Source organism: Heterocephalus glaber, unplaced genomic scaffold, assembly GCF_053883595.1.
Source record: "Heterocephalus glaber isolate CG9 unplaced genomic scaffold, H.glaber_assembly_v1.0 deba00001613, whole genome shotgun sequence".
In the NCBI taxonomy this organism is placed as follows: Eukaryota; Metazoa; Chordata; class Mammalia; order Rodentia; family Bathyergidae; genus Heterocephalus; species Heterocephalus glaber.
Window position 1 is genome coordinate 38,929,213 of NW_028258384.1, and position 24,716 is coordinate 38,953,928.

General features: G+C 38.2%; 1 protein-coding gene and 1 pseudogene across 4 annotated transcripts in view; both read right to left on the minus strand.

Moving 5' to 3' along the window:
• Nucleotides 1–24,716, minus strand: part of Trpc5 (transient receptor potential cation channel subfamily C member 5) — a 320,316-nt gene that overhangs the window by 39,566 nt on the left and 256,034 nt on the right. For all 4 annotated transcript variants that reach the window (XM_021241600.2, XM_004861420.3, XM_004861421.3 and 1 more), the window contains 4 exons: nucleotides 19,624–19,960; nucleotides 18,137–18,276; nucleotides 12,945–13,267; nucleotides 1,556–1,751 (listed from right to left, as the gene is read on the minus strand). In XM_021241600.2, the coding sequence (XP_021097259.1) occupies nucleotides 1,556–1,751; nucleotides 12,945–13,267; nucleotides 18,137–18,276; nucleotides 19,624–19,960 (996 nt within the window). The remainder of the gene's footprint in view (nucleotides 1–1,555; nucleotides 1,752–12,944; nucleotides 13,268–18,136; nucleotides 18,277–19,623; nucleotides 19,961–24,716) is intronic.
• Nucleotides 22,904–24,270, minus strand: LOC101708851 (nucleosome assembly protein 1-like 1 pseudogene; annotated as a pseudogene).

A 24,716-nucleotide genomic window follows, 5' to 3' on the forward strand; every position in this document is an offset into this window, starting at 1 on the left:
GCCCTACATACCAATGTTCCACCACCTCCCAGTAGCACCATGGGCTAGGGATCAAGCCTTCAACACACAAGCCTTTGAGAGACATTTCAAATCCAAACTATAGAAAGTACTTCCAAAAATAAAAATCTGCTGCAAAATATATCCATTCTTCTTTGATATTATTCTTAGTGAAAATGTAGTACAGATGTTTACTATTAGAAATAATATTCTAGAAATGTGGACTCTGTGTGTATGTTTGTTCAATAATTTAAGCTTCATTTCTGTAACCTAAATGACTCATTGTGGCAAACCAAATCAGAAAAATAACATTTAGGAAGGAAGACAAGACTCAGGTCTTTTCATCATGTGCCTTGTATATTGTAACACTTTTAGCAACAGACTGACCCATGGAGGTAAGCTAGCATCTTAATAGGAGCTAAATTTCCAAATTCAGTGATATCCAGCTAAGCTAGATGTCAGATAACTCCTTTACTAATGCTTCATTTCTACATGCTAATACTTCATTTCTAGAAATGATAGGTAAATTATATATATATATATATATATATATATATATATATATATATATATATACACACACACAAGCCAAGGTTATATATTTACTTTGTCATCAAATACCAAGGTAGGGCCGGAACTGATCCCATATCCTCTAGTTTCACCATTTGTAGTCTAGGGTCATAAACACTGTGGATTGAAATGGTAACATGATTGTTTTTAAAAATCAGCAATGAAATCTACTTAAGAGCATATTACAGTGGAATGCAGTTACTTATATATGCTCGGCCAAAAACCACCACCACGACCACCACCACCACCAAGAAAAACCCTCTCTTTCTGAGATCATCCTTGTTGATGGAATTCTCAATCTGGAAGATGTTTGCTGTGAAGAGGGAGACAGGGCTTCCTTACATAAAGAAACATATTAGCCAAATTCACCTAGAGATAAATGAGGTTCACATTGGGTAGCCAATTATACATGTAACTCCTGAGTTTTCCTTACTGGGGCACAAAAATGGATTCAGTGAGTGAAAAACATTTTCAACAGATAGTGAGAAAGTCTTATTCGCAGGCACACACTAGTCTAGATTACTGAAACTCAACCAGTGGGAGTGAACCTATGGTACTCATGCCACAGTGGGCTGTTTGTTATCATGGAAAGCTCTAAAAGGTTCGCCATCACTGCAGTAGACTTATGCAATAGACAATTTGTTTGGATAAATTGTGTTGGAAGAAGCAAATGAATTTAACAGCTCAGAAATCTGATGTAAATTAATTGACTTTCATTGACCTTGCAATGGGCTCCATACCATTGGATGACCTCCTGAAATGAAAAAAAAAAATACTTCTTTAAAGCAAAGCTACTAAGCTGCTTGTAGTGGCACACACTTGTAATCTCAGCACTCTGGGAGGCTGAGGCAGGAGACTGAAAACCCAGCCTGGGCAATTTAGCGATGTAGTAAGACTGTCTCAGAAAAAGGGGGGAGAGGGGTTTGCTGGGGATGTGTAAAGGCCCTGGGTTCAATTAAAAATAAATAAATAAAGCAAAGCTACTCACGGCAATAAGCTGGTAGGAGTTGTTCATCATGGCAATCAGCATGTTCAGCAGCACCACCAGGGAGATGACATTGTATGTCCCAAACATAGTTGCTCCCACAAACTCTGTGAACTCATGCCTGGCTTTCACATTGGTGACATAGAGATTTAAAAGGCCAAATACAGACCAAAAGAGTGACTGGAGGGTTTCAAAGAGCCTAAAAGAGATTAAATAACAGATTAGTTAATCCCTAACAAGAACAAGAAAGAGGGCAGGCATGAGGTAATATGTAAGTGGCCCATCAGATTTGTAGTAGGTAGATTAATGATCTCATAGATTTTGGTCTTTTTCATAACACAACTGAAAGCCAGCTCAGTTTGTTCCCACTTCTGTCCTATGCTTTACTCCTCTGCCTGGACTACCATCTCCCTCCTCTTAGCCTACACATAGCCTAAACGAGCTCAGTGGAGGAAGCTTGAGGATTCTTAAGTTAACACTTTACATGTATTATTATTAATGAGCTATATTAAATATTATGGAGAACTTATATATAAACACATTAGGCACTTTTACATACATTGCAGTTGTGATCCTTAAAAACTTCATTATTACTGATGAGGAACAGAGGTTCAGAGATTGAATGACTTGCTAAAGGACATCCAGCTAGTAAGCACTGAGCCGGAATTCAAAGCCAGGTCTGTCTGACCTCTTGAAACCACGTTAGTCTATATTAGACAGTGCCATAAGTTGTTGTTTCCTGCCTTACTCCCCAAACGTGTAAATTTGCAACAATATGTGTTTGATGTCTAGGGTTTCTTTTGCCTTGTATGCAGAATCTGCATTAAATAAAACACAGCAACAAACAACGGCTAGTTCATGGGTGGCTCTGATCAGCTATTTCCTAAGCACTAACAAGAGGTGCAGAACATAAGAAATGTTAAGAATGGATACATTTTATTTTCAGTACCAAGGGCTCCCTACCACTGAGCTACATCCCCAGCCCCTGTTTGTTTGTTTGTTTGTTTAGTATACTGAGGATAAATCTAAGACCTTCATACTGAACTACATCCCCAGCCTTTTTAAATTTTTATTTTGAGACAGAATCTCGCTAAGTCACTTAAGTTGCCCAGGTAGGACTCACATTTACAATCCTCCTAAATACTGAGGTTATGGCAAGTCATACCCCATCACAGGATTGGAATTTCTACTACAGGCTGGGATTACAGTGCCCACCATATGTACTTTTCTTAGTAATCAGATGTGTTTTGTTTTGTTTTGTTTGGTACTGGGGATCGAACTCAGGGCCTTGAGCTTGCAAGGCAGGCATAGTGCCACTGAGCTAAATCCCTGGTGTTTTTGAGAGGCATAGGTTCTTGGGTTTGTGTGGGGGCATGAATGAGAAGCGTTTTTAAAATCCCCTCTGTCTGGGAGTGGGTTTTCCCCAGATCTTTGCATGGCTATCCCCTTATCATCATTAAGATCTCAACTCAAATGTCACTTTTTCAGAGAGCCTTTCCTTGGGTACACTCAAAGTACCTCCATCAGTTAGTCTCCATCCCATTGTTCTGTTTAATTTTATTTATAACACTTAAAATTATATTATTAAGTATTTTTGTTTACATGTTTATTTTCTGTTCCTCTCCACTAGAATGTAAACTTTATGAGGGCAGAGACATGTAGCTACTAGGTAGCTAGTACATGAGAGGCACTCAGTAATATTTGTTAAATAGATGAATGAATATGTGTCAACTATTATAGTACTATTATCATTAGATTAAAGAAAATTCACTTCTATTCACCATTGTACAGTCAGTATGCTGTACAGTGAGTTAATTCTTTTGGATGAAGGCTGTGCTCTGCACTGGCCTGACACTCAAGGGCCTCCTTCAGGGCTGCCTGCACAACATGCACAAGGCCCTTTTCAACCTGCTAAATTACTTCTTTCATCATCATAGATAACTTCCACCATTCTTCCAACACAACATTGCTTCTGAGCTAACCTAGAGGAAAGAAATTTGGTTACTTTTTTTTGTGTGTACCGTATCACCACTGAGCTGCATCCTCAGTTTAATAAATTTGCTTTTTTCAAAAATTGGTCTCATTTCTTTTTGTCTGGTTTTATTTTTAATTGACACACAGTAATTGTACAAATGCATGGAGTAAAAGGTGATGTTTTGATACATATGTACACTGTAATGATCAGATCATGGCAATTAGCATGTTTATTCCCTCAAATATTTGTCATTTCTTTGTGGTGACACATTAAAAATCTCCTCTTTCAGTTAGTGTGAAATGTACAGTAAATTAATGTTGTCTATAGTCACTCTACTATGCAATAGCATACCAAAGCTTCTTGCTCCTATCTAACTGTAGCACTATACCTATTAACCAACCTCTACTTCTTCCTCTCCTGCTACTCTCCTTAGACTCTGATAACTACTATCCTACTTTCTACTTCTAGAAATTTATTTTTTGTTTAATGCCAAGTGATTAAGAATTTGAGAATCAACAGTAAAATGAGAGTCTGGAGTTCAGCGGCCAGGGCATAAGGACCAGAAAATATAGCAAGTCATGCCCATCACAAGATTGGAATTTCCAGGGCACTCTCCCAGTGAGGGCCAGAGTCACACAAGTCCAACAGAAGGTCAAAAACAGGGAAGCTATGAGTTTCAGAAAAGCTAGTCCTGATAGGAGGCCATAGCCAGCAACTGATGGTGTCTACTAGATATCAGAAGCCAGGGAAGGCTGGACATCAACAATGGCATAAGAAATAGCACAACAGCTAGAGGACTGAAGCTACAGCAGCTGTGGTTCAGAAAAACAGAAAGCAGCTGCAGCAAGTAAAAATGACATTCCAAAGCACCAGGGTTCCTGGAAGTTGAAAGTATTCAATAAATGTTTGTTGATTGCATGCCAGACAGCAAGACCACAAACAGAACAAGTATGTCAATCAGTATATCAGTAGTGTCTTACTGAATTGGTTGCTTCTCCTGAATGGATAATGTCACATTTCCTCACCCTCCACATCTGCAACAATTAAAGTAACAGTTATTAATGCTTGAATGTGGAGGTTGCTGCTGGTTTTCCACTGACTGACATAAAGATTCCTTAAAAGCAAAAGTCCAGGCATTTAAAATCTTCCCTCAATAGAGGTGATGTTCCAGTTAGAGAGATCCTACAGACATTATTGTACAAGAGGAGACAAAGGATGGTAGTGAGAAAGAACATCCTCCGTTTTTGGTAGTTGGTAATGAGAATGCCCTCAGCATGGTGCACAAAACAGTCACAATGTGATCTGGTGACTAGGAGAATCTGGCTGCCAAAAGGTATGCTCAGGTAAAATTTGAATTCACAGGGAAAGGCATTACTGGGTGGCTAGGTTCATCATAGCAATGGAAATACTCATCGACTGAACCCTAGAATTCTAATACCAAAGGAAGAGCTTTTGAATTTAAAGGACATTATGTCAGAGAAAACAACCAGCCCATTTTTATTTAGCAGAGAGTAGACAAACATATGGAACGTGCTAGCTCAAGAAGAGGCAGAGATTGAAAATATAAAGATTCGAGAACACTTGATATTAAATGTATGGAAGACAAATTCACACCAGGTGGCTAAGGCAGAACTCATGCATGTTGGGAGCCATCTGTAAATAGATCACAAAGCCAAAGAGGGGAACGAGAAAACAGAGAAGAGAACTGCAGTCCCCTGGGCATTTGCTGAAAGTCTCCAGTTTGCCATGAAGAATTTATCTTTCTAAAGGAAGGAATATGGAGATAATTCACCCTTCTGGGCCTAATTCAGACCAAAGAAGAACTGAAGGGAAAACTAGAAGTGAAAGACTCAATGGGAGAAAGAAGTGACATCATCCTGTACTTATAAGGTGCCTTTTGATAGCCCAATGGAGCAAAGACATAGCCCTTTGTCTTCATCCCTATCCGTATCCATCTTCCCTTGACCTGCTCCTCCTCATTTCACCATGCTTTATGATGAGCTTCTAGCTGGGGGTAAAATGGCTCCACTCTGCCTATAGCCTCTACTTCTATCGTACCCTACTTTCCTTTCAGCCCAATTCTTGTTTGATCTTCCAGGTTAGCTGAAGCCTCACCTACTCTAGGAGCCTCCCCTAACTCCTTTCCTACAAGATGGCACTATTTGTTCCTCTTACGCTCCTGTAGTACCCTAGTCTTCTTCCCTAAAGGCACATATCATGCTGTAGAGGTGGTAGAGGGTAGTGGCTGAGAGCAAACATTAGACCTCTCCACCCATTAAGTGGTGTAGGACTTTGAGAAAGTTATAGAACCCCCTTAAACCTCAAAGTTCCTCATCTCCAAAATGGTTGCCTGCAGGAAAAACACAAACTGTTTATTATCCTCTTACTTATTATCCTCTGTTTATTAACCTCTTACTTTATGCCAACATCATGCTAAGTGTTTCACCTATAATATTTGATAATAACCCTATAAACTGGCTATTATTATTCTTCCATTGTCCAGATAAGAAACTGAGAAACGCAGTGGTCGTACAAGCAGGAATTGGCAGAGGGAGGGAGGGCTTTAATTTTTTCAGTAATGGGGATTGAACACATGGCCTTCACACTGAGCTACACCTCAAGCTGATTTTTTAAAATTTTGAGACAGGGTCTCCCTAAGTCATTAAATTGCCCATGCTTAAGCTCAAACTTGAGATCCTCCTATTTCAGCCTCTCAGAGTGCTGGGATTACAATAATGCCTACCACGCCAGGCTCAGAGAGATTTGTCCCCAGCTCTTTTTACTCTGGAGCCCATACATTTAACTACTTTACTCTATCCTGTGAGACACTGCATGTAAAATGCTTGACATATGGTAAGCATGAAAGATGGCAGCTATTGAGGCTAGAGATGTGGCTTAGTAGTTGAGCACTTGCCTAGCATGCATGAGGCCCTGGGTTTCATCCTCAGCACCAGAAAAATAAAATGGCAGATACTGCAATTTTTTACTTTTATTCTTCATTAGACTGTAAACTTCTTGAGGATAAAGATGCCATCTTACCCAGGATCCTCCTTATCTGGTATATAGGAGTTGTTGAATAAATATTTGTTGAATAAATCTATACAAGATGACAGGGGAAACATATAACCAAGAAAAGTACAAATAAGTAAATAAGTGGGACCATTTTGTGACAAGAGTAGCTGGAAGGACATGAACTGAAATTAGGAGGAAATGCTGGAGACAACCAATAAGAACCTTTAAATCTTGGTTAGAGCTGGATGTGGTGATACATGACTGTAATCTCGGAGACTGAGGTAGGGGGATCGCAAGTTTGAGGACAGCCTGAGAATTTAGGGAGACTCTATCTCAAAAAATTAATAAAAAGAGGTAGGAATGTGGCTCAGTGGTAGAGCGCCTCTGGGTCCAAACTCCAGAACCACACACACACACACACACACACACACACACACACCCCAAAACAAACACAACTGTTCAGAACAAAGACAAAAGATTTCTATGGGAACTGTGGATCCATGTGAATAGGGTGACAAAACGTGGGCTGAATGGTGTGTGGAGAAATCATCACTGATGAGTACCTGCAAATAAATGGCAGTAGTTTGAAGGGAGGTGCAGTTGCCTAATAGATCATGGCTTAGTTTTCTTTAATTTCATACGTACATGACTATTTCAACTTCATGCAACAAATCTTATATGCCTTTGCAAAATTAGTTTTACCCATGTTCCCCTGGATACAAGTGCAGACTGGAGTCTGTATACCTGGATTGGCATTCTGACTGCCGCTTAGTATGTATACAACTGAGGGGAGCCTGCTTAATTGCTTTGTATGTGTGTGTTTTAATTTTTACTAGTACATGTTTGCAGTATGTAATGATTGCATTTATTATGGGGAGTTGGTACATGTAGGTAACACTTCTAAATTATTTTTAAGCTTACATTCCCACCAACAGTGTGGAAGGGTTCCTTGTCCCCTACAGCCTCACCAGCATTTGTTATTATTTGATTTCTTGATGATCACCATTCTTTCTGGAGTAAGATGGGGTTTCAGCATTGTTAATTATTGGCCATTTCTACTTCTTATGAGAAATGTATATTCTTTTCACTTGCCCATTTTTAATTCAGTCTTTAATTTGGGGGGTCTAATTTTTTTGAGTTCTTTATATATTCTAGATAGTAATCCTGTGTCTGAGGAATAGCTTGGAAAAATTTTTTCCCATTTTGTAGATTGTCTCTTCACCCTGTTGGTTGTTTCATTTGCTGTGCAGAAGCTTTTAAATTTCATATAATCCCACATTTGTTGATTCTTGATATTATTTCTTGTGCAATTAGGATTTTGTTCAGAAAGTCCTACCTATTTTACCTTCCAGCACATTGTTTCTATTTTTTTCATTTTTATTTTTGATCCATTTTGCTTAATTTCTTTAGATTCTGTTTTCCTCCTCTGTAGTAAATGGGTAATAATAAAAGTCTACCTCATGGCCTGGTGGTGAGTATTAAATATGTTAATTCATGTAAATATGATTCATAATAGTGACTGGCCAAAACATTTGGTTATTACTATTGTTAAATATTCTACCTTGATGTTGTTTTACATTTTTTTCTGTTTTTATAAATTCTAACAATTTTATATCTAGTTGTACATATTTATAATCACAATACATAAAATGTGTTTTTAATTACATAGTTTTGATATGGACACTTTTTGTGTATATAGAATCTTCATATGCATCATTTAAATACCTGCCCAATATCCTACTCAGCAAAGATCAAAACTGTCTGACAGTTTTATCAATGCTCTGGATGAGAATCAATGGCATGCTTCTTAGATTTTCAGATAACACAAGACTTGGAGGGATAGATAATAAATTGGATGACAAGACCAAGACTCAGAAAGATTTTAACAGATTGAAGCAATGGGCTGGAACTAACAAGATGAAATATAATAGGAATCAATGTAGAGATTTGCTCTCAGGCAAAGTGCCCAAATACAGGATGAAAGAGATAGGAGGTAGGCCGTTTTGCTGAAAGCAAACTCAAAGTGGATCAACAAAGTGACAGATCTGGGTATATAACTTCAGTCATTCTAGGGTGGCAGAAGCAAAGTAAATTATTTACATTTAAATATAGGATTGCTCCAGGCCCACCCATAGAATTGAAAATGAGTTGCATGTAATACTGTTGAAATCTGAATGAAATCACTAGATCTGTCAACATTTATTTCCTGGTTGTGATACTACACTAATGCAAGATTTTACCACTAGGGAACAACAGATAAAGGATTTAAAGATTTCTATTGGAATTATTTCTTATAATTGCATGTAAATCTATAATTATCTTCAAATAAAAAGCTAAAAATATAGAACTACTACTGGACTTCATCATTTCACTGAATTATTCAGTGGGCATTTTGAATACCTTTATATTTTAGGGCCCTCTATAATAAGCTCAAAGCAGTTTAAGATGGAAGACTCAGCCTGGTGGGAGAGACACAAATAACTAAAATGCAACAGGTTATGTATTGCACTGGACATGAGCTTAGAATGTCATGGGAAACACAGAAGATGCCTATAGCTGAGAGTAGGTAAGAAAAGGATTCAAAGAAAGTATTCCTTTGGCAGAAACAGGCCAGGCAAAAGTTTTCTGGCTAGGTGAGCATGGGCTAGGAGGAAGTGACACGTTATATAACAAGGACTGTAGGGCTGAGACGCTTTATGTAGCTAGGCCAAAGGATGAAAATCACAGTCCAGCTTTCCAAAGCCCTAACTTTACCGTAAAGAGCCTGGAATCATGGGTAAGATTAAGATACACTGGTGAGCATAAAGTTAGGGGGTGACATGGAGAGACAGGACTTTAGAAAGAAACTTCTGCATAGCAAGTGGGAGGTTCTTCGGAGGAAAAACAAGATGAGACTGTTGCAGTTGTCCTGTGGAGAGATGATTTAGGCATGAAATGAGACAATGGTGTGTATGTGTGTGGGGGGCCGGTATGTGTAAGATTGATTCAAGAGCTATTTAGGAAGTGGAACTGACTGGAATGAGACACTGGATGTGTTTTATGAGGGTAAGGGTAAAAGTCCCAGATGACTGCTAGGATTCAGATTGGTGTTATTTAATGAGATGAGGAATTAAAGAGGAAATAGTTTGGGCTTGAAGATTGAAGTTGAGAAATTTAGTTGTTGAAATTTTGTGTTTGAGGGGTCCGTGGTACAGCTAGGCCTGTTCAGGCTGCCTCTGGAGATGAACACCTGGACCTCAGTAGAGAGACACAGGACTGGCACGTTAGTGTTTTTATACTTTCACCCTTTTTCTCTCACAATTTCTGTGCCCTGAGAATGATGATACCTTCCTAATTGCTCTCTTGGCAACAAACGAAGGGTAGGTACTCCCAGTATGGAATACTGAACTCAGATTGACAACAGTATTGTGATGTAGTTGTCAGCAAGAACAGTGGAGTCCTCTTAAATTGTTTGCCCAGGGAAAAAGGACATTTTTTTCTTTCTTAAGCAAAAAGTAGCAATGACATCTCTAGAGAATCATAAGGAAAAGGATGACAATAAGGAAGTACCACACTTTTCAACAGATATATAAAAATACTCACTTTCCCTTCTTTAAAAAGCTGAGTACTTCTGATGCTTTGGCTGAGTAACAGGTAGTTTGTTATTTATTTATTTAGAGACAGCATCTCGCTATTAGTTCAGGCTGGCCTTGATCTCAATATGTACCCCCGACTGGCCTCGATCTTGCAACAATCCTCCTGCCTCAGCCTCCCAAATGCTGGGATTACAGGCATGTGCCACCACACCCAGTCAGTAACATGTATTTTAATCAGTATTATGAATGCCTGAATCAAAGTGTTTAAAGGAAAGCATAAAGCTGAGTTAGGCCTCAATGAAGGAAATAAAAAATCTATAGCAAGAAAGTTGAGGTAACATTAACTGCTGATTTGGCTCCATCACAAAAATGTTCCTTCAAATATAGGCCAAATATAATTTTGTGTATGACAGGTGCTCATTCTTGTCAACTGTCCCTGCTGGGAAAGTGATGAGAATAAAATGTTAGTTGGTGACAAGGTTGTCAATAACTATTACAAACTTGCAAGGAGGTATTTCACAAACTTCCTCAACAGAGTTCACATGAAAAGGCAATTAGTAAGGATCCAGCCTCCTATAAGGCCCCTTCCATTCAGGTGGTCAATTCTATTGAACACTTGCATGGGAAAAATGTGATTTTCTAGTGCTCAAGCTACTACAAAATTACACTTTATATTGAAATAGGTTACTGCAAATTTTGTCTCTAGAGTAATGCAGGAGAGGAAGCAGTTCTTAGTCAAGAGGCACTAGCAAGGTGGTAAATCTCTATTATACACTCGGAGTTAGCTTGACAAACAGGACTGTGTCTTGGCCACTCCATTTTGGCCTTGCTTTCCTTTCACGTGTGTCTGGTCTTCCCAGCCAAGATTTTGCCCTGAGTTCTGAGAAGACAGATGGGCTTATGGCCTGGTGGAGAGGATGAGTGCTGCACTGGGCAATGGAGTTAGACATTTTTCACATTCAGTGTGCTGGAATATCATCTTGGAGACATCATTTGAAAAGTAAGAAAGAAGAAAAGTATCTATATCAATACGTGTGGGAAGAACTGTTCCTACATCATAGATTCACAGTGGAAGAACTCTGGGAAGTCCTGCAGTGAACACACCTTTTTAACTTTGTCCCAGCATTTTCAAAACTTATTTTATCTCAGACTCCATTTGCATGTCTATTAACATGTCACTAAACTGTGTGTATGTATGTGTGGGGGGGTATTGTAACTCATTTTGGGAGACACTCCTAGGGGCAAAGAATAGCATAGATTAGATACCATTGCTTTTTCCTTCTCTATCAATGCAACTTTGGGTCAAACAGAAACCCTCCTTTCCCCTAGATTTTGTGAAAAAAACACATATCTAGAATGACTGAGTCTGCTGACCTGACTTGTTTTATAGAGTTAAATGGAAAAAAAAAATCAATGGAGTACTATTCAGCCATAAAAGGATAAAAATCCTGTCATTTGTGAATGAACTAAAACACATCATGTTAACTGAAACAAGCCAGAGAAACAAATACTGCATGACACCTACCCTTATATTGGAAGTTGATCTAATAGAAATAGAAACCAGAATGTTGTTTTCCAGAGGCTGGGCACAGTAGGGAGAGAGAAGGCTGGGGAAAAGTTGGCCAATGGAAATAGTACAGTTAGGAACAAGAAGTTCTGATGTGCCACCACACAGAAGGGTGACTGTAGATAAGGATAATGTACTGCATTTTTCAAGATAACTAAAAGAGACAATTTTGAATATTCTCACCACAAAGAAGTGATAAAGGTGATGAGGTTAGCTAACTGCCCGATTTGATTATTATACAAAGTATACATGTATGGGATCACACTGTGCCCCATAAGTATGTGTAATTATTATGTGTGAGTTAAAATAAAATAAAAACAGAAAAATCTGAATCTTAGTTTAATGACTAAGAGTCTTGCATAATGTTGGGGTCACTGTTATGAATACCAGTGATATGTCATACTTTCCAGAATGGGGGTGCAGATGGATAAAATAGAGGACACTGTGTCCAGTTCAGCCCCAGGAAGTTCCTAATCTAAGAAATTGCCTGCCTTGTGCTTATTTTCTTTCTCTTGTTTATTTTCCCCAACATTGATTTTTTTTTAGGAAATAAAAGCCATTCTGGTGGTTTGAAGTTCCAAAGAAGTATATCTTCACAACCAGAAGAAAAGGCATACAAGTTCCATGTGTTCAGAGGCAGTGAATCCCTGGACAAAGAGTCATGAGCTGTGTCTTGTATCCCAAGTAGCAATGTGAGACATTTTCAATCAGTGCCGGCCACCCCTTGGCCCACTTGAATCTTCAAATTAACCTAGCAGGTGAACTGACTGGAATCTTGCCTCAGACTCCCCTTTCTAGTTTACTCCTGTGAAAAGGAATATGTGGATGTAGTTTGCATCCTTCTTTGCTTTGGGCTTGATTTAGAATAGTTAAGTAGCTCTGGTAGTCACTTGTTCAGAGGAATAACCTTGGTATTTTATTTCCTTGGTGGATGCCACTTTTTTTGAGTGAGGAATTATCTTCCCCATCCCCACTAATTATTTTAAAAATATGGAATGTTACCAACAGAACTAAGTCTTTACTTGAGTTCCTGGGAACCTGTGTGCATGTGTGCATGCACATGTGTGTGTTTCTTTCCTCCCTCCCCTAACTCCAATTTCTCTTCTAGTTGCCTGAAGAAAGAGAAGGATCTTCTTCCGCCTTTGATCCTTTGGGTAGATCCACAGAGAACTTTGCCTGCACTGTCAAGAGGCAGTGATGAACCTGTGAGGCGAAGATCGGACAGAAAAGGAGCAGGTGAAAGAAGACGGAGGGGAGTCTTACGTGGAGAAGGCATTGTTCTGTTTCTCACACCGGATCCCTTTGCAGTTGTTAGGTTCATCGATAGCTCTGGTTTCATAATAAAAGTAAAGCTGGTTCAGTCCGTTGGCAAAAGCCAGCAGTACCAGGCAGTAGATAAAGAGGAATTTGAGGATATCAAGCAGCATGCGTCCCAAAGAGATCTGCAGAGGCCCTAAGTGGGAGTTGGCTGTGAACAGGGATATGAGACGTAAGGAACTTAAAATGTTGGATATGGCGAAGAGCGCCTCTGCAATCAAAGTCGGGTGCCACATTTCCCATTCCTCCCTTGGACGAGAACCATTATACTGAAAAGAAAAAGAGAAAAAGAAAAACAAGTGCACAAGATGAGAAGTACAGTGAGTATATATAAAATCTTCCTCTTTCCGCTCTACATACCCAAATAAAGTCCCTAAAATATGTATCAAGTATTCAGGTATACAGAAGGCCCTGTGTGTGGCACTATTTGTCTGTTTGCCCCATTCAATCAGTACATGATAGTAATGTCTCTTCCTCTCACTCTCATCCAACTATATACTCAGCATATATACATAGCAGAATTAATTTCAGTGCAATCATCTGGGGCAACCACCTGTGGTTTGTCAACAGACATTTTCTAACTGTGTGTTGTTGTGCAGATTGTTGGGGAACATCACTGAAATGGAACACTGGTATGCCCAAAGTAGTAGGGGACAAATCATCCTGCTTTCTAATGAGGTTTTAAAACAGATCTACTTATGCTATCTTCCATTGGGTTCTGAGCTCTGTGGACAACTTGCAGTTACTGAAGGATGAGGCATAGATGCAGCCTCCTTAGTGTGTAGTATCTATCCTAACTTCCCTGCTGGCTGCAGTTTAGAACTGATAGAGCATCCTTAGGAAGCCATTCATCAGAGCTTTTTGCTGAATTTTTGACAGTTTGTAATGTATTCCACACTATTGCAAATGGCATGTCAACTTGCCAGGTAGCAAATTTAGTGCTTCTCCACACAGAGGCATGTGGATGTATTTTACTATACTTTTGACAGCCTTACAAATTAGAATGTCCCTTCAGCCCAAATGAAGAACCAAGAGGTTAGAGGAGAGGAATACCCAGAATTTATAGGATTAGTCAGCCTTTTTTCAGCCTTATCCTGTTTCCAGCTTCTGGAATGTGGTAAGTAGCCTTGGAGAAGGAGAACTTCCTTGTAAGGGCTGAGCTCCAATTTGGGCATTGTCATTTAAAATTGCCTGTATCTTTTACCTTCACCATGAAATAAGGATAGTGCCTACTCCTACACTGTGTACATTTGTGATTCTATATCCATATGTAAAGGACTGTGTATTCCATAAGGGTAGGTGTTATGGAAATACAAAGAACTATTTATTACCCTCCCCAGGGCAGATACAGATTTTGCCTAGGATTCCATCTGAAACACATTGCCTTGAGTGCTCATCTAAATATCATAATTTTCCAGGACTAAATGTAAACAACTTTCCTGAGAAAATGTGTTGGGGGCCAACTTATATTGGTAGCTTTGTAAAACATCCTTCCAATCCAACAACTGAGGAAACTGATAGTGTTAAAATCACTTGTGTGTATCCAATATTCTTCTTTTTCACAAGAATTGGAAAAATCATGACACATTTGTGCTTCTTTTACAGATAGACTTTTAGGTGGCCAATCAGTTTTATGTATTCCTGGAAAAATCTTGTATTTCTATATTTTTCCTTCTAAAAAATATTCACTGCATTGCTGTGAGTGGTAGGTTGTTTTGCCTGTTTTACAAATGGAGAAATTGAAATCCAGAAAGGTAGAGTGACTTGTTAAAAATCTCAAAGCGAAGTTGGTAGCAGAGCTAAGACTAAACTCCAGGTTTCCAGACACTCAGTTTAGCATGATTTCTATTAAATGTTATTTACATGATGGTTGATCTCACAGAACAGATGCTAGATAGGACCTTAAAGTCTTTGAGGTATATGTGAGAGATAGACTCTTTGCTGATAACAAAAACAGACCTATGTTTTAAAAACAGAAATAATCAACTGGAGCATGTATAACTTCTAATTTGAAGTTTGTCTATCTCCATGTCTAGAACAGTAACCTCAGGGAAGCCTGTGCCCATGAGTTGGTGAATCTGGATTTGCAGAACACTCAGAATTATGAAAGATTATTTTCATGGCAAATCTATACATTGTATAAATATTTTTGGAGAAAACCATCTTAGTATGTGAGTTCAGGGAGTAAATGTGGAGCTCATTTAGCATAGAGGTCAACAAACTTTCTCTGTCCAGGGCCAAATGGTACTTATATTTGGCTTTGTGGGCTATGTGGTCTCTGTTGCAATCACTCAATGCTTCTCTTGTACAGCTAAGGTGGCTCTAGAAAATACATGAACAAGTGAATGTGACAGAAGGCCAAATTTGGTCCCAAAGCCATAGTTGCTTAACCTCTGATGTAACATAATAGCTTTAATACTGTATTCTTTAGGGAAGGGTTCAACAAAATCATGTAGTGGTCACTGTAGGAGCCAAAGAAGGGTACTAGAAGATTCCCTCTTCTATCCAAACTGAGTCTTTGGAGCTATTTTATATAATGAAGTTCTGCAGAGGTTTTTATTCACAGATATGATTTCAGAGAAAAAATTAAAATGTTGAAAACCACTGATTTAGTCTAATTCACTTATTAGAGGCAGAATCTAAGGCCCAGAGAGGTAGAAAGATTGCCTGTGATCATCCATTTTAGGAATATCAGAGTGGGGATTAAATTCAGATTAGTGATACTAGGAGGCAAGTGATTTTCCTTATATTCTTTGAAACAGAATGCAATATGAAAACTGGCCTCTTTTCTTTTCCAAGGGTATGAATTACATTCTGTTTACCTAAAAGCAAAATATGAAGAGGGACACTCAAATGTGGAGACTCAATAGTAATAAGAATTTTAGGAGGGTTGTGTCTGTAGTCAAGTACAGGGTGAGGAAAAGACCATAGCTTATTTGGCAACAAATTCCACACTTAGTTTGTGAATATGGAAGTGAGGTGGTGGTGGTATATATCTAAGTGTTACTATCCCTGAAGACAAAAGGACAGTTATTCTCTACGTGTAGGGTTATCTGGGGAACCTGAGAGTCAACCTTATGTGTGTATTTGTTTCTTTTGAGTGCTTTGGTGTAGGTCTTTTGGTTTTGTTGCTGTGGACCATGTGAGGTGAAGTATATGTTAACTAATTTTTCACTCTAATAAAGGATCTTATTTAAAGCCAACTCATCTCTTGATACTTCTCTATGCTTCAGTACAACAGTGATCTGAAACATTTCAAAGGTTCTGTAGAGTGCTGTTATAGCTTTACCTCATAGTAACTGGCTTGGTCTGCTTTGAGAGGGTCATCTCATACTGGTTGTGCTTCTGTGGATAAGTGCACCAGACTCTGCCCACTTATAAGTTCTCATTACAAATCCCAGTCTAACATGTAGCATGTGTTCCTCATATCTCCTTTGGGTTAAGTGCTAAGAGGAGCATTTGTCAGCTTAGTAGAGTGATTTATCTTATAGTTTTTCCTGGGCAAGTGTCTAGCTCTTTGGAAGCTTTATACATGAAGTTGGATAATTTATTTATTTATTTTTCAGTTGGATAATCTATGTGATTAGTTAATGTTGAGCATCTATAGAAATATTTTTGTATCCTCAAATGTTAATTCTTTACTTCATCATTTATTCTAAACTATCCTGTGTAAACAAAATTTAGCAATATGTAGATTGATAATTTATTGTTTCTCAAGTGTATAAATATTTCTAAAGAAAGAGTTTTTTAAAAAGAAAAATGTGTCATTTAGTCTTCAGAGTGCCAGAATGACATGGAATTCACCAGGCACATTAACCAGATACTCAGACATTTTCCTCACTAGTTGTTTTTTTTTTAAGGAAGTTGTAAGTATGTGTTAAATGATCGTCACATATAAGGCATACTCTTGGGCTCCTTTCAAAACTGTTTCATGACCACATTCAACATTCATACTGTACATATCTCCCAAGGTCTTAAAATTTATGCAATATGCATATTACAGATACAAAAATAAACTAAGTTGTTGGAGATTTGTGGGAAATGCCATCTTCTCATTCTAAAACTCTTTAATGTGGAATATGGTGCCAAAAAACATGGCTGACTAGACAATCTTGGAGATGAATTGCCATCTTTCCCTCATGGTGGAAAAGTTAAACTCACAGCAAGAAGTAGCATAACCATCTCATTATTTAATAAGCACCAAATATGAACTCAGACCTGTGACTAGCCAGAGTGAGGGTTTGGAAAGCAGCAAAGTTGTGTGTGCTTTCGTGTATGCCTGCATCTATGTGTGTGTGTGTGCATGCCTGTGTGTGTGTGTGTTATCCGAACTGTTACAGAGGCATAAGGTAAGTGATATTCAAAAAGCTGGATTCATAACTGCTTGAATAATTATCCTGGTGGTGGAATTGATGAGCGAGGCAAAAGTCATTAAAGTGTCCGTTCTTGCAGTGAAGCTTCTTGGGTTCTGTTACTTATCACATGAACAGCTGAGGGAGGTGGGAATGTATAGCTTTGGGAAGGAATAACTCAGCTGGTAAGAGAGAGATGACATCACACTGGAAGCTCTGTTATGGAGAAAGAACTGCCTTGTTTTGTATGACCCAACAGGGATGAAGGATTACTCATGGATATATCTTTATTTTAGACAAATATAAAGTAGCTCTATTAAGTGAAGTGACAAGGGCTAAGAGAAATTTATGGAGATAGTGAATTCAGTGAATTTTTGATGTCTGCCTTTGGAGCATCAGTGGGCCATCCTCTTGGCAAGAACACTGTAGAAAAGATTTAAGCACAGAAGGCTGAAGACTTTTTTTTTTTTTTTTTTGGTACCGGGGATCTTTCTTTGTGTTTTTGAGGCAGGTGCGGTTCCACTGAGCTAAATCCCCAGCCCCAAGGCATTTTTAACCTGAGAGTCTAAGAAACTAATGATTAATTTACAAATTGTTCCATTCTCCATTTTCTTTGCTTAGTCAGACAGTGCTTTCAAACCATCTCAAGAATGTCGGTTTATACGATATTTTCCCACATGGCTGGAAATGGCATCATTGCTTTTCCCTAAACTCTTCATGCTCCCAGTGCAAAAGTTTATTAATCAAAATCAGTGCATAAGAAAAATCCCAGACACTCCAATTTACCTTGACATAGGCCACAATTTTCAAGGAAATAGTTGCTAAGTAGAGGGAGTTCATTGCAAAATCCATCAGATTCCACCAATCATGGATGTATTCAGTAAATCCACCATCCCACATTTCCTTAATCTCTCCCCAAATGAAACCTGAAAAATGGCAAAAATTTTATTTCTATACAGGAGCAGTCCTGGTCATCACAGTAGGATCCCCCCAATGAATAAAGATGAAATCAATGCGTGAGTTGGGGTCAGTGGAGTGAAGCTCAAGAGACAGTAATTGCTACTTCTTTTTCTTGCCTACCTCATCTCCCTGCCTCAAACTTGTCAAACCTAATGGTCTTTTCCTGAACATGCTCATAACTTATACTTTTCTTGGTACTACTCACTTTTAGCATAGTTACTGGAAAGTTTTTGGAATTTTGTCTTTCTTTTTCTATTACAACTTTAGGTGCCTGATTGTACCTTCTTCCACTTTGGAGCAGATGTAATATCATCATTAGAATGATTAGATCAGCATTATCCCAGAGTCCCTACTTTCCATTAGGTACTGGACACAAAACTTCCTCAGGAATTTTGAAATAACCAAGCTTGACCATGCTCTAAATTACCAGATACTAAGACTGAATGAGGCAGTGCAGCCCCAAATAATTTAGTATCCTCTTTTCTCTTTTCACTATATGCGAGTTTTATGGAATTTTACCTTGTGATATACATGCGTCTTTACCCTTATAATATGGAAAACAGTAAAAGACACTTCTCAAACTTTAAAGACAGAACTTCTCAAATGTTTAAGTGCATGCAAATCATCTGGAAATCATATTAGCATGAAGATTCAGGCTGGGACCTGAGATGTGTAATAAAGTCCTACATGATGCTGATATTGCTGGATTGGGGACCATAGTTTGAGTGACAAAGACTTAGAGGTTGACCATGTGTTGGAGAGGCCAATGCCATCTAATTATGTCTGGAGGCTACTAGTAGAGCTGCTTTTACCATTTACATGCATAAATTTTCTAGATTTCCTTCCTGATTGTGGAATTAGTGTTCAAATAGGATGTGGACCTGAACAAATATTAGAATTATATGGAGTAGCCATGAGAAACATCAGCATCTATGTGCCTACTGGTTATGGGAAAGAAGGCTTTGAATAGACTCACCAGTACTTTCCCTGCCTAGCTTACCTGAGGCCTGTCCTGACTGATACTTGGCTTTTCTGTCTACACAAATTGATAGCCACTTCTCTGTTCTTGAAGATGTTAGGTTAGCAGAGGTGAGCCTTGAACACACTGCCAATCTCATCATGAACCACGCAACACTGAATACCAGGGTCTGATACAGAAAGAACCACATTTCACAGATCTTCAACAAAGGACTACTCCACTGCATAGAGGGAAGGTGTCCTAGTTCAGTGCTAGTCTGATTTCCTCTTCTAGTATTTTATTTAAACAGGATCAGAAAGCAGTCTGGCCATTGCTCCTGGTCTCTTTGACTCACCTAGAACCCAAGGCAATATCATCCATTCTACCACAGTTGGAGGAGGCCCCTGTACATGGAGGTCTGTCCTGACAATATGCTGAGAAGCCAGGAGAAGTATGAAGAGGAAGGTCAAATAGGATGCTGTGTGGCAGATGAACTTGATAAAGGGTTTCCTGATGAACAGCCCAAGGTTGCTCCTGGGTGAGATCAGATAGGCTATGGATAGCATGGGAAACAGCAACCCAATGGTCATGCAGGTCAGAAGCTTGACTACCCAGTGTTTCCGCCGCCATCCAGGGAAGCCATCGTACCACAGGGTGGCAAGCAACTGTTGGCAGTTGGGCTGAGCAACAAACTGCAAAAAGAAAAGAACAAGTTAGGCATCTGGGATATCCAGGAGGAAATCTACATTCATAATACCTCTTCCATTTACAGTCAGCTGAATGGCTAATCCCTAGAAGAGGGTTGTTTTCCATAAACAGGTCTAACCTCACAGACAGCTCTATATGTCAAGCTATGACACTAAATTTTCCTTAGGGTTGACTATATTTTTTCATGTATTAAAACAAAACCATTGTTAGGTTTGTGCTTTGGCATGTCTCCCTGTTTCTCCTCCCACCAAGTTAGAGCAGTGGTTCCCCAAATCTAGCTCTGCATCAAAAACTTCCAAGGAACATGAAATATCCAGATTTCCAGGTACCATCACAGGCTCGCTGAATGCAACCCTGGGGTAAAGGTGGGAGATAGAGCCTGAGCAGTGGTTTTACAAATTCCCTTTAGACATTCTTAGCAAAGAATCATGAGGATATTTCATTTCAAAGTGGGTCACTTCTACTCACTCCCCTAGCCTTTGTGAAGTCATCATCTAATGTGCAGTCTGGGCAAACAAATTGGCAGAGAATATGCCATAGCTGTAACTATAGTTTGAAATGGAAATTAGTTCCTTTTTTGATTTTGCCTTTTTTTTTTTCCTTGTTTTGTTTTGAGCATTTCTTTGTTGGCTTGCAGTGAATCAGGTTGCTACTTTTGCCATCTATTTAACATCCTCTCTAGCCTAAACATGCAACAGAAGAAATAATATTTGGGGACCAACATTACAATATTGTATACTAATTCAGCTGGGATTTTACTTAGAGGCAATCTACAAAGTGTCAGTGATTAATAATTAAGGAATGATCAGCAGTGTAAGTCACCCTCCAGCTGCTACTTCCTGGTAAGTGACTCAATAAGGAGCTAAACTGTCAATGATGATTTTATTTTATTTTATATTTTTTATTTTATAAAACTAAGTCCAATTTTTATTTAAGGATTTCAAATTACATATTTCAAATTTCTAAAATGGAATAGAACCATCTTGGAATGAAGAAATGGCATAAATGAACACTGACATCTCTTGAAATTCAAATTGTACGAAGAAAACAATTCTTTTGCAAACCACAACCCTATTTCATTACAGCATGAAATATCATCTACCTCTTCACTTTGGGAATAGCTATTTCCTAAAGGAACAGGAAAAAGTGATTTTGTTACTCCTTTAAGTTAATTAAAAATGAGATTCTATCTTTAGATTAAAATTTTAAAAATCAGAAAAAGCTATGTTTAGATGAAATATGGTTACAAAAAAACAACATAGAAAGTCTAATCAAAATTTTGAAAATAAAAAGGAAAAAACTACTGTCATTGGTTAAGGATTTCCAGTAGTTAAGAGTCTCAAGAGGTATGGATAATTTCACACAAATGTGTTTACATTTTAAGTCCTTAATACTAAATTTTCAAAAAGAAAACTATCACCTGTAAAAATGTATCAACTCAAAGTAATTTTATTAACAGCAGGAACTCTAGAACTTCCTCTTGAATTACTCCACTCTCATTATCAAAAATAAATTCATCCCCCCCAAATTAACAGTAATTAGCCTGAGGTAATTTAAATGTGGCTCCAAAGTCTCAAACTTAATGGCATTCCCCTCCCCCAAATGGTCTTATTACCACTTTAGGCCCATAATCTCTATACTATTTACACAATAAGTTCATCTAGAATAGTGGAGGAAAAAAAGATTCCTGAACTTTTTGAAACAAACCCATCCCCATCCATTTTCACTAAAATAGCAGCCACATGAATTCTGAGTGCTTTCTGGCCGCCAGATCCACAAAAGGGGTGTTTAAACTTCATTTTCCAGTTTAATGATCAAATCCTGGTATGAATAAAATTCTGAGTATCACAATGTGGTACAAATAAGTTCAAATTTCTAAGGCTTTAAAAGACTGAGAAACAGTTCATGAAATTTAATGTACTATGCCTTAACACATCTGTGAGGTAGTTAAGTAAACAGTACTACCCATTTTAATACATAGTAAACAGAAACATGGGTAACTGACATAGGTAAGCAATTAAGGATCAGAATAGACCATAGAGGCTTAGGGCTTTCTCTCTAGTTATAATCCAAAACTATGAAATGTAACTTTTCTTCTTTTAAAAAAATGTATCACACCATTTAGAGGTTTTATGCTTTTACTTTTTGTTTTCCACTTGCTTATCAGGTCTTCCAAAGTTGGCTCCTTTTCCTTCAATATGTTAAACTGGGCACAATAATCATTAATCCGAGTTAAACCTCTGCTTCTAACCTGAATTAGTACAAAATTAGGACATTACCTTGTGAGAACTAAAATTGCATTTAACATTTTTATTTTAGGCAGCAAAAAACAAAAAGAAGCAAATAAACAACCAAAAAACGTGAAATAGGCTCATCAAATGATGTAAAGTCATCCTTTCCAGGAAAGCAGAAGGTAGACACTACCACAAAGAAAAGACGCTTAGTTAATAGGTGTTAAATTTAGAAGCACACTAAAATAGCATCAGTTTAACTTCTGCAAATTCTAGGTTTTATTCACTTCCCTCTGGTAACCATAACCACGTAAGTTAGGCTTCTTTATAATTAACTATCACCTAAAATATAAAACTCCATTAATAAGCTAACAATTATCAGATTTGGTCTTACTGGAAATTCTTAATCACATGCTTATTTTTTTCCTTTAAATGATGAATTGTCTTAGTATAAGTCACTGCATTTTTGTGACAAAAAAAAATGAAAACCGCAACTATGCAACTGACTTAAACCCACTCTACTACTACTAGCAGGAAAACTTTCGGTTCTTCAGGAAAAAAGTTAATTTTCATAGTTATACTCCAATTATTATATGATGCAAAGAACCAACTTGCAGCAATGAATGAACATGTTTCAGAGAATCTGAATCAATGTATCTGACAGTGAAATTATAGTTAAAATGCTAGTTAAACAAATTGGTCTTTAAAATATCAATTCCTTTAAAAATTACTGAGTCTACCAAGAAAATACAAAAACATAAGGCTGTAAGTAAATAATAGTTGTGTTTAGGCCATTACAGTGCAGGTTATCCTCAAGGCCACACGCATCCTGCTTCACTGCTGCTTGCACTCTGTTGGGTTTTGCTCCTTCTTTGGGTCATAGTCTGGATCATTTTCCTTATCTTCTTCTTCCCCTTCCTCATCCGCTTCTTCACCTTCTTCATTATAATCATCATCATCATCTTCAATAGCTTCTCCAGTGAAGTACAACACCGATCCTGGAATTATACGCTCACGTAAAAAGTGACCAATTTCAAAGTCTGCAGCAAGGATAGCTTCGGCAGCATCATCCAGATCTCCACTCTCAGGAACTTCAGGAGGAGCAAAAAAATTAAAGAAAGAATCATTGGAAACTGTTTTAGTCACAGTAAGAGCTGTCCCATGTCCCTTATGTTTCTGCTTCTTTTTAATGGTTTTCAAAGTGACATTCTTTCCTTTTTTCCAATCCATTTGGCACCTTGTACAGCCCATAATTTCTGGTCCATCAAATGAAAAGGTAGAAGAGTCATCTGGTTCAGATCACATCCTATACGTCTTTGTCAACATTTCATTTGTGAAATATTCACTGGGTTCAAAGTGAAATTCTAAGATAAAACTCATAGACTGGCCAGCATCTGAGAACTTCACTTTAATGTCCTTCAAATGCTTCACAATTGGTTCATCACATTCCTGAACCATGTCACTGAACAAGTCAACATTCTTAAAAACAGTCAACCAAAATTGAGGAATTCCTTTAGGATCTTCTTTTTCTTCATCTTTTTTTTTTCATTTTCAATCTTGGCCTTTTCTTTCAGCTCCTCTGAAACTTCTTCCTCATCTGGTTTCCACTCACATTTTTCTTCTGTAGGTTCATAAATTGCATTAATGATCTCAAATCGCTTATCAAATAGAGGTTGGTAGAGAACAGCATACTTCCTTTCAAGATCATGAACTTACTCATGGAATTTGGCTTCTATCTGTGCACATTTAACTTGAAGGTTTTTGAGAGCATTCACTCTTCTTTTAACTACCCCAGGCAAGCTTTCAATGTATCCTGTTGGTGTGTCTACCAGACCATCAAGCCTTTGTTGAAGGGCTGCAAGAATCTGAGGATTTTGCATCATCTGAACAGTCAGCTGACGCGCTTTGATTTTTGTTTCTTCACCAGTTTCTTCTTCTACTACTTCTTCATCATCATCCAAATCTTGATCAAGTTCAGACTGTTCTTTGTTGTCAATGTCTGCCATGTTGTAAGAACTGCAAATATCAGCAGCTAGTTCGGGGAGTTAGGCGGCCAAAGCTGCGCTGGGAGTGACTAAGGGCAGCCCCAGTGGCAGAAGGAGCAGGAGGCAGCACCGGGAGCAGACAGCGCTAAAAAAGAACCTATGATTTTAAATACTGTCTGCATTTGAATATTTCAGCTTCCCGTGGGACAGTTAAACAAAGCTTCACCGTATAGCTTATTAATACAAAGGCAATAAACATCTTCCATCATTTTAGACAATCTCTAAGGCAAACTAACTACTGTTTGTATATTTGCAGTCACAAGTTTCCTATCAAAGCTATTCTCCTTGAGCACATAGCTGGACTACATCTCTCATTCTCCCTTGTAGTGAGGTGTGGCCATGTGACTAAGTTCTCAGTGATGAAGTATAAAAAGAAAATGATGTGTGACACTTCCAAGGTTGACCTGCTGAAATCACTCATGCATACCTCTCCTTGCTTTTTCTTCTTTTTGGCTGACTGAGAT